Source organism: Salvelinus alpinus, chromosome 12, assembly GCF_045679555.1.
Source record: "Salvelinus alpinus chromosome 12, SLU_Salpinus.1, whole genome shotgun sequence".
Classification (NCBI taxonomy): Eukaryota; Metazoa; Chordata; class Actinopteri; order Salmoniformes; family Salmonidae; genus Salvelinus; species Salvelinus alpinus.
Genome location: NC_092097.1, coordinates 15,756,049 through 15,769,938, shown reverse-complemented (window position 1 = coordinate 15,769,938; position 13,890 = coordinate 15,756,049). Strand labels below are relative to the sequence as shown.

At 43.3% G+C, this 13,890-nt stretch overlaps 2 protein-coding genes across 8 annotated transcripts in view; one reads left to right on the top strand and one right to left on the bottom strand.

The window, feature by feature from the left end:
• The window catches only part of LOC139535597 (death-inducer obliterator 1-like), a 30,173-nt gene extending 23,635 nt beyond the window's left edge, over positions 1-6,538 (top strand). For all 7 annotated transcript variants that reach the window (XM_071335175.1, XM_071335177.1, XM_071335176.1 and 4 more), the window contains 3 exons: positions 339-428; positions 537-732; positions 2,294-6,538. In XM_071335175.1, coding sequence (XP_071191276.1) covers positions 339-428; positions 537-732; positions 2,294-5,952 — 3,945 coding nt within the window. In that variant the 3' untranslated portion in view covers positions 5,953-6,538. The remainder of the gene's footprint in view (positions 1-338; positions 429-536; positions 733-2,293) is intronic.
• Positions 6,539-6,626: 88 nt separating this feature from the next.
• LOC139535598 (opioid growth factor receptor-like protein 1) lies at positions 6,627-12,673 on the bottom strand. Its single transcript, XM_071335179.1, has 8 exons — positions 11,907-12,673; positions 9,086-9,151; positions 8,906-8,941; positions 8,697-8,751; positions 8,535-8,613; positions 8,398-8,464; positions 8,101-8,249; positions 6,627-7,939 (listed from the first exon to the last, which is right to left on the bottom strand). The coding sequence occupies exons 1-8, from the start codon at positions 12,405-12,407 to the stop codon at positions 7,108-7,110; spliced, it is 1,785 nt and encodes a 594-aa protein (XP_071191280.1). The 5' UTR covers positions 12,408-12,673; the 3' UTR covers positions 6,627-7,107.
• Positions 12,674-13,890: the final 1,217 nt, after the last annotated feature.

Genomic DNA, 13,890 nt, shown 5'->3' with positions numbered 1-13,890 from the left:
TGTCTAGCAATGATCAACAATCAACTTGACAGCTTGATGAATTTTGCAAAGAATTATTAGCTCATATTGTACAATCCAGGTGTGCAAAGCTCATAGACTTATTTTCAATAAATTAGCTACAATTTCTACGCATGTTTTCACTTTGGCATATGGGGTATTGTGTGTAGATGAAAATAAAGATTTAATAAATTTTGAATTCAGGCTGTAATAACAAAATGTGGAATAAGTCTAGGGTTATGAATACTTTCCGAAGGCACTGTACTTGTTTGAATTGTTTGTGAATATATGGTAATGTCATCCGAATTTAACACAAAGGTGACATTGTTAATCCTGTACAGGATCTGCCTGACACCATCCACATTGGAGGCCGAATCTCTCCCAGCACTGTGTGGGACTATGTTGGAAAACTGAAGACATCTCTGTCCAAGGTAAAGCTTCCACCACAATCTAATAATGTGAGGTATTTATACACAACCTACTTCCTGGTTGAGGATCCTAAAGTCACACCCCTCTCTTTCTTTTTGCCTCATCTCCAGGAGCTGTGTCTAATCCGGTTCCATCCAGCCACAGAGGAAGAAGAGGTTGCCTACGTCTCTCTCTTCTCTTATTTCAGCAGTAGGAAGCGTTTTGGAGTGGTCGCCAACAACAACCGCCGCATCAAAGACCTGTACCTCATCCCCCTGAGCTCCAAGGACCCCCTGCCCTCCAAACTGTTACCTTTTGATGGGCCAGGTAAGCATCTGCAGGGAGACGCACAGAGGCCTCCGATAACCCTAACACCCAAACACTGGATTGAATATGATGTGCCAAAGTCTCTATACCTCAAGACAATTAAGTTAGGCATAATGTCAGTCAATAGTTTTGTTCAGGATTTTGTTCATTTACTTAGTTTTCCTCTGTGTGAAAGGAGAGCTTGTTTCATGAAGTTGGTTTATGATATACATTGTAGGGGGCGAGCATGTATTTCTGCTGTTGCCTTCCTCCATAAACATCCCTCTGTACTTGTTCTATGCCCCCAGTGTGTACTCTGTGTGTATATTACCTTGTATCACACGTCTGTCTTAAATAAAGGATGTTGTGCATCACAGGTTGGTGCGGCCTTAGACGTCAGTCTCAGCCTGTTGTTTTTAAGGCTCAGCTTTTATTCTGTAGATACTCGTGTGAAATGTTTGGGTAATGATGGTGTTTCTGAAAATGACAACTGCCACAATGTTACATTTAAATTACTCCTCACTGCAACTTGGTGTACTGTGTTAGTGGATCTACCTGCATCTCCAGTACCCACACATCATAACTGAATGGGCAGCACCTGACCTACACCTAGTCCATCCCATACCACCAACAATGCCTGGAAAGCCATGGTAAGTTATTATGAGAGGTCCAGCTTGGAGAGCCTTGGACAGATGGTTCTACTCATGTTGGGGTTTTAAAGAAGATGGACAAGAGAAGAATCTATGGATCTCAAACACTCACTGAATTGAAGAAACAAACACTTAACCATCCATATAATTAGTTGTCAGCAGAGGTTGGATAAGTAGTCATAATTAAAAACGTTGCATATAAGTTCAGTGGAATGCACTGTACAACACATATTGTCTGTTTTTATATAGAATAGTAAAGAATATGGAAATGTCCACTAATATTGACATGTCATTAGCATGCATTCTCATGAAGTCACAATCTAGCAAGATGAGAAGCTTTGTGAAAGTGGCGAATGTTGCGTTTTTCTGTACCTGCAAAGTGTGATGTTAGATCAACAGAAACATGCAGTCTAATGCAGTGCACAGACAGTCACAGTTCTCAAAGTATCATGGGGAGTTTAAGACTGCTCAGCAGTGTGACTAAGCACTCTTAAAGGTTGTCTGTAGCTTACAATTCTTGTTTGTATTCTTTTGACACATGAATATTTTAATTTAATTGTATACTTGAAGCTGATTATACAGGTGGCTTTTTGTTCTCATATTTTTTGTTGTTGGAACAATTCGAAATGGAAAGTGAAGACCGTGGCTTTAAATCAACAGACCTTTTTGTGATCAGTTTTGGTTTGTTGTGATCTGTGTGATTCCCGGTCTCTGTGAAATCCTCTTGTCTGTTGTCGTCCATAGCTTCGGGCGTTTGAAACAAGCTCTCATTTCAGTTTCACTTCAAATAAATTGTATCTCTGGAAATTTTAGTCATTTAGCAGATGAATCTATCGGAGATATACAGTATACAAGTATGTAAGTGGATAAAGGATATGTTCTAGAATGCTTTTTATTCAATTATCACTAATTGTTTTAACTTTGTCTTGTAGGACTTGAACCAGCGCGTCCTAACCTCCTGCTTGGGTTGGTGATTTGCCAGAAGGACAAGAAGCGTGCTGGAGCCTTTTTGGAGACTGAGGAGAAGCGTTCCAAGATCCAAATCAGAGACCTAGATGATACTGGCCTTCCAAAACCAACCACCACCATCAAAGCTGAAGTCAAAGCCGAGAAAGCCTTGCGGTACACCCAGGATCTTCCCTTCAGCACAACCCCCCCAGGTACACCTCCCCCTCTCAGCTCCTCAGAGACCTCCACGTCCATGGCAGCCTTATCAGTGCTGTCCTTCCTGTCCTCTGTCAAAGCCCCTGCTACAGACAAAGAGTCACCTGCCTCAAGCTCTGCTGCATCATCTGCTGCCAATGCCACTCCCCTTCAGACCATCTTGAAGACCTTGTTTGGGAACAAGAGGCAAGACTCTGAGGCCTCCATGTCTCCCTCAGAGCATGGTGCTGTTGACGTCTCAGCCGTGCCTGCTACTCTGCTAGATCCCATTGTTCAGCAATTTGGACAGATTTCTAAGGAGAAGCAGGTGGAGGAAGATGAGGATGACAGACCATACGACCCAGAGGAGGAATATGACCCAGGCATGGGCTATGGAGCACCCCAGAAGTCGGTTAAAGAACCTGAGGTCATCAAGCAGCCAGAGGCTACGGATGTGGATGATGTGGCTTATGACCCGGAGGATGACACCATCTTTGAGGAGGTCAAGACTGAGCTCCCTGGTCAAGCCAAGGCCACCGGGGATCTGACCAAACAGCAGAAAATGGTGGAGGATCTCAACAAACAGATTGAGGAGCAGAAACAGCAGCTGGAGGAGCAGGAGGAATCCATCCACGAAAAAAAGTCAACCACAGGGACATCAGCTGCCTCGTTCTCAGTCACAGACAGTTTGATCTCACAGCCATCTCTACTGGCCAACAGTCGGCTCCTGCAGCTGGGCAAAAAAGTTGAAGAGTTAGTGAAATCTTCTGCTGCTGCTCCTTTGATTAACCAGAGAAGGGACCCAAGGCAGAGTAGGGATCCCAGGAGGCTAACCTCAGACTCAATAGAAAAAGTGGAGATACCTCCTGCCAAAGACACCGCGCCACCACCACAGACTGATGTCCAAGAACCAGAAACACCACTGCCCCAAGAAGAGGTTATAACAGATTCTCTTCCCTTTCTGGAATCAGACGCAACAGAGGTTTCCATTCCCCTGTTAGGTGAGCATGTAGAACCTGCTACGGAGGTCAATTACATGGAGGAACAAACTGTTGAATCTGAGGAAGTCGACCCAACCAAGAGTGACTTGGACAAATACAGTATTTGGCCAAATGCAGACAGCATTTTAAAAACAGGGGAGATCTCTAGTTTTGAGAAGAACCGTCAAGAGCCTACCTCCTCTGGCTACTTCAACATGTCCACAAACAACAACTCCTTAGCTTCACCTACAATTAATGTACTGTCTCAGAATGTCACCCAGGATAGCTCCACCCTGGTGGACACTCAATCCTCCCACATGTCACATATGGAAACATCAAGCTACATGGACTATGGAGCTCCTGACATTCTCCCAACAACCACCTTCCCACCCCAGCTTGTACCACCACCAATGCAGGGTCCGCCCCCAATGCTCGGGCCACCACCCATGTCAGTTCCCCCACCCATGCAGAGTATTCCTTCCTTGTCAGGTCCTCTACCTATGCAGAGACCTCCTCCACCCATTCAAGTTCCTCCACCCATGCAAGTGGAGAGCAACCAGTCTCCGTACTCCCAATATGGGCCGCCTCCTGCTGCTTATCCTCCCTATCAGAACCAATGGGGAGGCTCTCAGCAGCAGTATGAGGCCCCCCCTGGTCCTCCACCCCAGACCATGATGCCACCCAGGGGACCCCCTCCATTCCAGCCGATGGGCCCGAGAGCCCCACCTCCCCAGATGTTCAATGCCCCCATGGGCTCCATGCCTCCCCAGCACATGGGGCAGCAAGGCCTCCCTCCAGGCCAGTTCATGGAGGGCCATGGCCTGCCCAGACCTAATTTTGACGGGCAAAACGGTTTAGCTCCACCAAGGAACAGTGGACCCCCTCCTCCATTCAACTTCCCTGGACCCAGAGCACCCCATCCACCATTCACAGGGCCTCCCCCAGGCCACTTTGACAACAGAGGACCTCCTCCATCCCACTTCCCTGGGCCCAGAGGTCCACCTTCTCATTTTGGGGATCATGGGTCCCAAGCCCACATGATTGACCCACCAAGAGGCCCTGTAGATCAGTACAACAATGTCAGTGTTGGGTCCTACCAGCAGGGCATGGACCATCACCAGGGTCAGACCCCTCCACACATGTACAAAGACAACCAGGCTCCCCCACAAGGCCCCTCTTACAGAGGACCTCCACACAACCAGTATGAGGGGCGGAGAGGCCCGCCTCCCAGTGGAGATATGGGTGGACAGCGCTTCCATCCACCTAACCAGTTTCGGGGCTCTATAGCACCCTCCCCACCACCACACAGGGGGTCTTATGATGACCAGAGACCCCCTCAGGACCACCGTGGGGCCCCACCACAGCATTTTGGAGGACCTGACCAGTATCACCTTGACAGTCCAGGGGACTTAAGGCCAGTTCGCCACAGTGGGCCTCTGCTCCCGACCCCACCAGAGGGCCCCATACCTCTACCAAACCGCATGGGGGGTCACAGCCCAGAGTCCCACAGGGATGACCACTGGCGACGACACTCGCCTGATATGAGAAGGAGCAGCTCCACCAGAGAGGGCTCAGAACCTAGCGGTGGAGACAGGCCCAGTCGGTTTGAGGGGGGCCACAGAGACCGGGAGCCAATCCCTGGCTCCTCTCGGTTGTCTGAGGAAAGGCAAAGGGACCTGTCTGAGGACCGCAGGAGGGAGCGGGACAGAGAGGGGCCCCATGGAGCCAGGCCATGGGACAGGGGCCAGGGCAAGCCCTGGAGCCGGGAGAGAGAGTGGGACAGAGGCAGGGAGAGAGACAGGGGAGAGAGAGAACGAAGCCGGGAGAGGGAGCGCAGCAGAGGGAGGGAGGGAGAGCGACATGGGGAACCAGAGGGTGACAAACGCAGGGCGCCGGAGGGTGACAAACGCAGGGCGCCGGAGGGTGACAAACGCAGGGCGCCGGAGGGTGACAAACGCAGGGCGCCGGAGGGTGACAGACGCAGGGCGCCGGAGGGGGACAGACGCAGGGCGCCGGAGGGGGACAGACACAGGGCGCCGGAGGGGGACAGACACAGGGCGCCGGAGGGGGACAGACACAGGGCGCCGGAGGGGGACAGACACAGGGCGCCGGAGGGGGACAAGAGAAGGGACAGGGAGAGAGACCGAGACAGGGGCAGGGAGAAAGAGCCTGACAGGAGAAACTACGACCGAGACAGACCCAGGATCAGAGACCGGGAGAGAGACCGCGACAGGAGAAGGTCCAGGAGCAGAGACCGGGACAGAGGCAAGGAAAGAGAGCCTGACAGGAGAGACAACGACCGAGACAGAGCACGAGACCGAGATAGAGAGAGGGATAAAGACCGGGACCGGCGCGACAGGAGCAAGAGCAAAGAAAAGAGAGAAGACAAAAAAGAAACAAACAAATCTGATGTCCCAAAGGAGAGCGATAAACCTGCAGAGGTTGAAACTGCTAAAAACACATTGTAATGTCTTACTTTTGAGGACTTTTCACTGTAGTAAATCAATCACCCTGTAACTTTTACTTTCAGCACCATAACTAAATGTAAATAGACATTGGGAATGTGTTTCTACATGACAAATGATTTCATGGTACAATACTCTTGTAGTTCAAAAGGTCTGATTTTTTCCCCCCACTTCATATTTTATGAATGTTATCACATTTGAAACTAATATTGAGGTCATTTAAGTTCATCTGACTATGATACCATGTCATTTACATACAAGTACCTTTCTCCTGTCAAAGTATCTTTTCTAAGAAACACATGAAAGCAACTGATTAACTCCCTGACCTTTAATGTAAATATGAATGTATTTGTGTATATACCGGTATGTTTTTAATCACATTTTTCTAAGTAGAGAAATTATAAGCCATATATCTGGAATGGATAATGTAAGAATTTAGGAAACCTTGATTGCTATAGTCTGAAGTCATTGGACAGTATGTGCTTGTATGTTCAGCAGTTACCACTGAATGGATGTACCTATAGTATTGCTAATTACAGTTGACATTAATTTTGTTTAAACTTGGCCAATTAAACCTTCGTTATGGCAATCTTTGTCATTAATGGGTTCTGTCTTTCCATTACTTCTCAGACTTAAAAAATGTCATGTTCAAAGACTGTAATAAACACCACATAGACTCTGTTTATCTATTATTTTATTAAAATCAAATGTATACAAATCATTAGGCACCCCTGGTGCTACATGGTTAGGCACTAAAGATATTTTCAATATTTTAAGCAGTAGAAAGTATTTTGAAATGCCTTCTGAGGCAAGCATAGTCATTCAAAGCTGAACATTTACCCAAAACTCCATATAACAAATTCCCAAAACTAAAAATATGCTATTACAAAATAAACCACTAATATAATCATTGCTGGTTTGAAAACAGTAATCAATAGTATAACATTGGTATTGTTTTGAAAAATGTGGATAACAACCAACTGATATATTATACATGTAATCAGAAGTAATAAATTGATTCACTAACATTTGTTCATATAAATGGAAATGATTAGAATAGATGGCATATATGTTCCTTTATTAGTGCATGACATGGTTGAATACTCTAATCAATCGTCACCATTACGTCAAACACTGAATATTTCCTTTTGGTATCAATTAACTATCACGGGATGTGCTAATATTGCCCTCTGAAACGTCAGGGCATGGTTCGCTCTCTAAATGCTTACTTGCAGCTCCCTTATTCTCCCCAGCACCATCATCTTTGCTGTCTGTGGTTCCCTCAAAATCTCCACTGTCTCTCTCTGGTTGCTCATCTGTACTCTCATGACCATTGGTGTTAGTCATTCCCTCTGAAACATCATTGCTTGGTTCACTATCTGCTCCCTTATTTTTTCTTTCATCATGATCAACATTAGTCATTCCCTCTGAAACGTTGATACGTTTGGGAAGTTCATGCTCTGTTGGCTTATCTGCAGCTCTCTTTCTCCAATTATTAGTATTTCCCTCTGGATGTTCACTGCTAGGTTGATAATCTGATTGCTTCGGAGAATCGATGGTGGGGTGTTGACTAGGGTTGGGGGTAGTTATAGAGCTACCTCTATCAGAAGCTCCATAACTGGATTGCGCAGTATCGTTTTGCCGATAACTGGCAGTGTTGTCAATGTTAACCTGTTTAAGATCAATTGAGTTTTTATAATCTGGGAATGTCTCTTCCCTAAATATACTCTGGATTGTCTTGGGGCACCACACAAACTCATGTTTGGGCTCATAGTGCGCGTAGGCATACTTAACTAAATTCCTGCGCTCTTGCTTATCAATGACAGCAAAGATGAAGTAGTTGAGGGCACTTTCCTTCACATTGTACAGCTTGTCTTTGACAAGAGTCTGCTCTAGGAAGAAGTGGACCAGTGGGGCCTGGTAGTGGCGGAACCCCAGAGTGCCCAGGCACTTCAGAATGCGGGTGATGCGCAGGTTGTTGTGTGTGTTTCTGCCATGAACAAAAATACAAGGGTACTGTTAACCTCAAAAGCACTGTTATTCTCAGAAGTTTAATTTGAAAACTGAAATCTTAGCTATTATGTATTGCAATCACTGTAAGATAAAAAGTTAAATATCACTATAAAATAACCAAATGAAGAAATTTCTAACCTTTCCAAGTTGTCAAATCTCTCACGCCAGTTATTCGCAAGTTTCACTTCCCCTGTTATGTCATTTGACAGCTCTATGCCGTAGAAGTCCAGCATGAGCTTGTAGGATGCGACCAGCCTCTGCTTTGCTGTGCCATCTTTAAGGAAAGCCTGAGGAGGAAACGGATTGTCATTCAGAACGATTATGAACACATATTTTCATATGTTTCTATGCCCCCAGTCAATAGATAATGTATGACATATGTAAATGCAGTATGCAGAGAACACTTTCCTTGCTCAAAGAAACTACTAGAAGTACCTCAATTTCCTTCTTGGTGAGTTCCTTGGCTTGATAATTCATTCCTGGTTCTTGAAGTGGGAACAACCTAAACAAAATGTTTGTGTATTAAACAAATATTTTAAACAATTTAACTTAGAAATGTAAAGGAAACTGACCATTGGATGTATGAGTGAACTTGTTCCAGTTTTGAATATTTCCTGTGCCATTTATTGTGAAAGTCCTCAATGAAGACACCTAATCAGAACAAAGTTTACAGTTAAACATGTCCATGTCTTGTCAAATTGAAACTGCGCTGAAAGAAACAGTAAAGAGATTACCATCAGGGGAGGAGGGTATTTGTCCACGGTAGAACTGTAAATTAGGCATTTCATCCTGGGGGGGAAAGTAATGCAAATTCAGAAATGAGGATATTTCAGAGAGCTGTATTAAAACAGTACAATAATCTCAGAGGAATTGGCCAGTAAAATTATGACTAAAATCATCCCGCTTTTCCATGTACTACATAAAGAGATGAGGACTTGCTTACTTGTTGCCCGCCAAAGTACAACTTTGATCCTTGCCCCTGTGGAAACAAGAACAAAGGTCTAAAGACTATGTACAAACTATTGACTGATTGATAGTCAGCAGCAGTAACATACTATGATTGAGGTGGATATATTTTATAGCAGAAAGTGTGTAAGATTGTGTGAAGAGAATAATGACTTACTGGATAATCATGCCTGTACTTCTGCATATCCCTTGCTGCACTTCTGAATCTGTTAAACTTGTTTGACTGAAAACACATTCACTCCATGAGATCACAAAATGGCAGATACTGGAAACACCTGATACAATACTGATACGCCCACGTGTCTGAGCTATATAAAGTAAAACAAACTTGGAGGGAAACTTTTACTAGCTGCAAAGGCCGGCTTGTATTCTACTTGGCTACTGACGGGCCTAGCAGACTTTATTAGTCATATCCATTTTATGTATCTGGAAGTTATTAGATCACATAGACAGACGTAATAAAAACATCAGAAGTCTTAAACCCTTGACTAAAGCTTTGCATGGTGGACAGACGCCTCACAAGTCCTCAACTGGCATTAAATAGTACCCACAAAACCACAGTCTCAACGTCAACAGTGAATCCGGGATGCTGGCCTTCTAGGCAGAGTTGCAAAGAAAAAGCCATATCTCAGAATGGCCAATAAAAAGAAAAGATTAAGATGGGCAAAAAAACACAGACCCTGGACAGAGGAACTGTGCCTAGAAGGCTAGCATCCCGGAGTCACTTCTTCACTGTTGACGTTGCGACTGGCGTGTACTATTTAATGAAGCTGCCAGTTGAGGACTTGTGAGGCGTCTGTTTCTCAAACTAGACAATCTAATGTACTTGTCCTCTTGCTCAGTTGTGCACCAGGGCCTCCCACTCCTCTTTCTATTCTGGTTAGAGCCAGTTTGCGCTGTTCTGTGAAGGTAGTAGTGCACAGCGTTGTATGGGATATTCAGTTTCTTGGCAATTTCTCGCATGGAATAGCCTTCATTTCTCAGAACAAGAATAGACGTGCGTTTCAGAAGAAAGTTCTTTGTTTCTGGACATTTTGAGCCTGTAATTGAACCCACAAATGCTGATGCTCCAGATACTCAACTAGTCTAAAGAAGGCCCAATTTATTGCTTCTTCAATCAGAGCAACAGCTTTCAGGTGTGCTAACATAATTGCAAAAGGGTTTTCTAATGATCACTTAGCCTTCCAAAATGATCAACTTGGATTAGCAAACACAACGTGCCATTGGAATACAGATGGTTGCGGATAATGGGCCTCTGTACACCTATGTAGATATTCCATAAAAAATCTATCTGCCGTTTCCAGCTACAATAGTCATTTACAACATTAACAATGTCTACACTGTATTTCTGATAAATGTTATGTTATTTTAATGGACAAAAAAATAGCTTTTCTTTCAAAAACAAGGACTTTTCTTAGTGACCCCAAAAATGTGCACATTATTCTTGAAAAAAAATATTCAAGCCCTGTCATGTTGATCATTGCTAGTCAGCCATTTTTAAGTCTTGCCATTGATTTTGAAGACAATTTAATGCACAACTGTAACTAGGCCACTCAGGAACATTCAATGTCATCTTGGTAAGCATTTCCAGTATATTTGGCCTTGTGTTAAAGGTTATTGTCCTGCTGAAAGATTAATTTGTCTCCCAGTTTCTGTTGGAAAGCAGACTGAACCAGGTTTTCCTCTAGGATTTTGTCTGTGCTTAGCTCTATTACGTTTCTTTTCATCCTAAAACTCCCTAGTCCTAGCCGATGACATGATGCACATGATGCAGCCACCACCATGGTTGAAAATACGAAGAGTGGTACTCAGTGATGTGTTGTGTTGGATTTGCCCCAAACATAAAGCTTTGTATTCTGAACTTAAAGTTTATTTCTCTGGCACATTTTTTTCTTCCAGTTTTACTTTAGTCCCTTATTGCAAACAGGATGCATATTTTGTAATATTTTTATGTACAAGCTTCTTTCTTTTCACTCTGTAATTTACTTTCATTTTTTGGAGTAACTACAATGTTGTTGATCCACCCTCAGTTTTCTCCTATCACAGCCATTAAACTCTAACTGTTTTAAAGTCACCATTGGCCTCAGTGTGAGAGATCCCTGAGCAGTTTCCTTCCTCTCCGGAAACTGAGTTAGGAATGACGCCTGTGTCTTTGTAGTGGCTGGGTGTATTGATACACCATCCAAAGTGTAATTAATAACTTCACCATGCTCAAAGCACTATTCAATGTCTGCTTCTTTTTTTGTTTACCCATCTACCAATATGTGCCTCTCTTTGAAAGGCACTGGAAAACCTCCCTGGTTGTTGTGATCCAATCTGTGTTTGAAATCCACTGCTCGGCTGAGGGACATTACAGATAATTGTATGTGTGGGGTACAGAGATTAACTTGTCATTAAAAAATCATGTTAAACACTATTATTGCACGCATAATGAGTCCATGCAACTTATGTGACTTGTTAAGCAAATGTTGACTCCTGAACTTATTTAGGCTTGGTATAACAAAGGGATTAAATACTTATTGACACAAGAGATTTCAGCTCTTCATTTTTAATTAATTTCTAAACATTTCTAAAAACATAATTCCACTTTGACATTAAGGGGTATTGTGTGTAGGCCAGTGACACAATCTAAATGTAATCTATTTTAACTTCAGGCTGTAACGCAACAAAATGTGGAAAAAGTTAAGGGGCGTGAATACTTTCTGAAGGCACTGTATGAGAGAGCAAATGTATGAGCCATTGAAGCAAGCATTTTATATAATACATATCTATCTGAAAATTCTGAAAGATTATGTTATAGATTGGGGAATTTTGTTTTAAATTGAAATGTTTTGGGGGGAAATGAAATATGCCAGTTGTATTTTATGGTGCCAATAAGAGACATTTGATGATGAGCTACAGTATTCTGAAACTCATCTGTTGAGAGACCTCACCAAAAACGTTATCAGGGCCCAAGGGCCTGCATAGTGCATACGTACATGTTTGGTCCTTCTTTTACTTGTTTCTTCGTTTGGATGATCCTCCCATGTCGAGTCGTACATGCAGGAGTATTCATCGGTGTCTTCAATATCAAATGACCTGAGAACCGGAACCTCCACTTCTCCACTGGGAATGGATTCAGGCTCCACTACTACACTTACTAGAGACTTTTGACTCTCCACTTCATCTCTGGGAAGGGAATCAGAAGGCTCCACTACTACACTTACTAGAGACTTTTGACTCTCCACTTCATCTCTGGGAAGGGAATCAGAAGGCTCCACTACTACACTTACTTGAGACTCTTGACTCTCCACTTCATCTCTGGGAAGGGAATTCGGACTAGGATAAATTGGCATGATAAATCTCCAGATGCGTTCCAGCCAAGGCCAACAATTTGGTATGAACGACTTCCAGCGCAGGCCCATGTAGGCGAGAACTGGAACCAGTAATAAAGTGCGTTTGTGCCTAAACCGTTCAATCCCGGGAAACATCCTAGACATGTGTCGTCTCAATTTAGCACTTTTAGCGCTGCTCGCAGACCTGTTCCTATTATCATTAGAAGCCCACTAACTCCGGAGCGGCGCACAAGATAATGATGTAGGACTACGCCGTAGTCTATACAAAATGTTCCAAGGTAACAAATATTAATTTTATGATTAACTAAATGACGAGAGCCACCACGATATCTTGCATTCGGATTCGAATAATATGTTCACATTTTCACTTTCGTTTCTTCCTGTCACTGGTTTCTATACTCACCGTAAATCGAAACACTGGCGCAACATCGCGAGACTTCCGGGAACGCTTGCGAAACAGACCAAGCAGACCGGGATTTGAATGAGAAGTCAATGAGAGACTCGAAAAATTCTTCCTTAGTTGTTAATTTTCTCGAAATCTAAAGGCCTAACCTAGATTTGAGGTAATGGGTCCGTATAATTTTTGTCCAATTAATATTTCCTACCAGATGACAAGATAAAAAACTAGTAAAAAAATGTAATTCCTCGTTTATTTGATTTGAATCAGAAATCAAACAACGCATAAACGGTTATGTTTTTGGTTTTTATTGTCTAAAGGAAATATTAAATAACGAGAAATTGAATAATTATTTGATTATTCAAATGTTGTGTTTTTAATTAACGGTTCTGATTCGACCCCTGCACCATTCGTTTTGGTCAATGAATAGTCGTGGTTTCTTGACAACACAGAAAATGATAAATGGGTCTTCATGTTTTTGATCTGCGTATGCAATCGAAAAAACAATTAAACGTTATTTAGATATTTTTTTTATGTATCATTCCAATGATTTGATGATTGACAGTCCACTGTAGTGGATCATGTGACATGTCCTGAGTCCCCCAAAAATCTCACTTTTTTTCATTGTTCCGCTCTAATGAGGGACTGATTTAGACTTGCGACACCAGGTGTGTGCAATCAATTATCAGGTACAACAGAAAACCAGCAGGCCCCGGACCTCGTAGGGTAATAGTTAAGTACCCCGCTCTATAACATGCCACCGATCACTACAAGATTCAGTGCCTATGAGAATAGACGACATAACCACATGGGCAGTCAGTCCGATGAAATGTGCCCGTCATGACCAATGGAAAACAGTTTTTAGTTTGGTCTATGTCAGGATCTGGCCATTTGTGATGAGCCTATAAGGTACATCAATAACAAGGTATTATATATTTTTTAAAGAGCTCTGTCAATTGACCTATAGCATATGACACATAATTTGAAACTCGCTGATGCACAACCATGGGTAAAGACCAAGGCCCTGTTTCCCAAAATCATTTTGGTTCATCGTTGGAACCATATGATCCGATCGTTCTTACGATGAACTTAGCCTTAAGATGCTTTTGGAAAATCGAGCCCTAGGCCTCATTTCCCAGGTCCTTCATATAGTGTAAAAATCACCGTTAGAACCATTTTACGATGTATCTTTAGTAGTCGAGGTGTTTCCCATAGTCTTCGTTACTAATG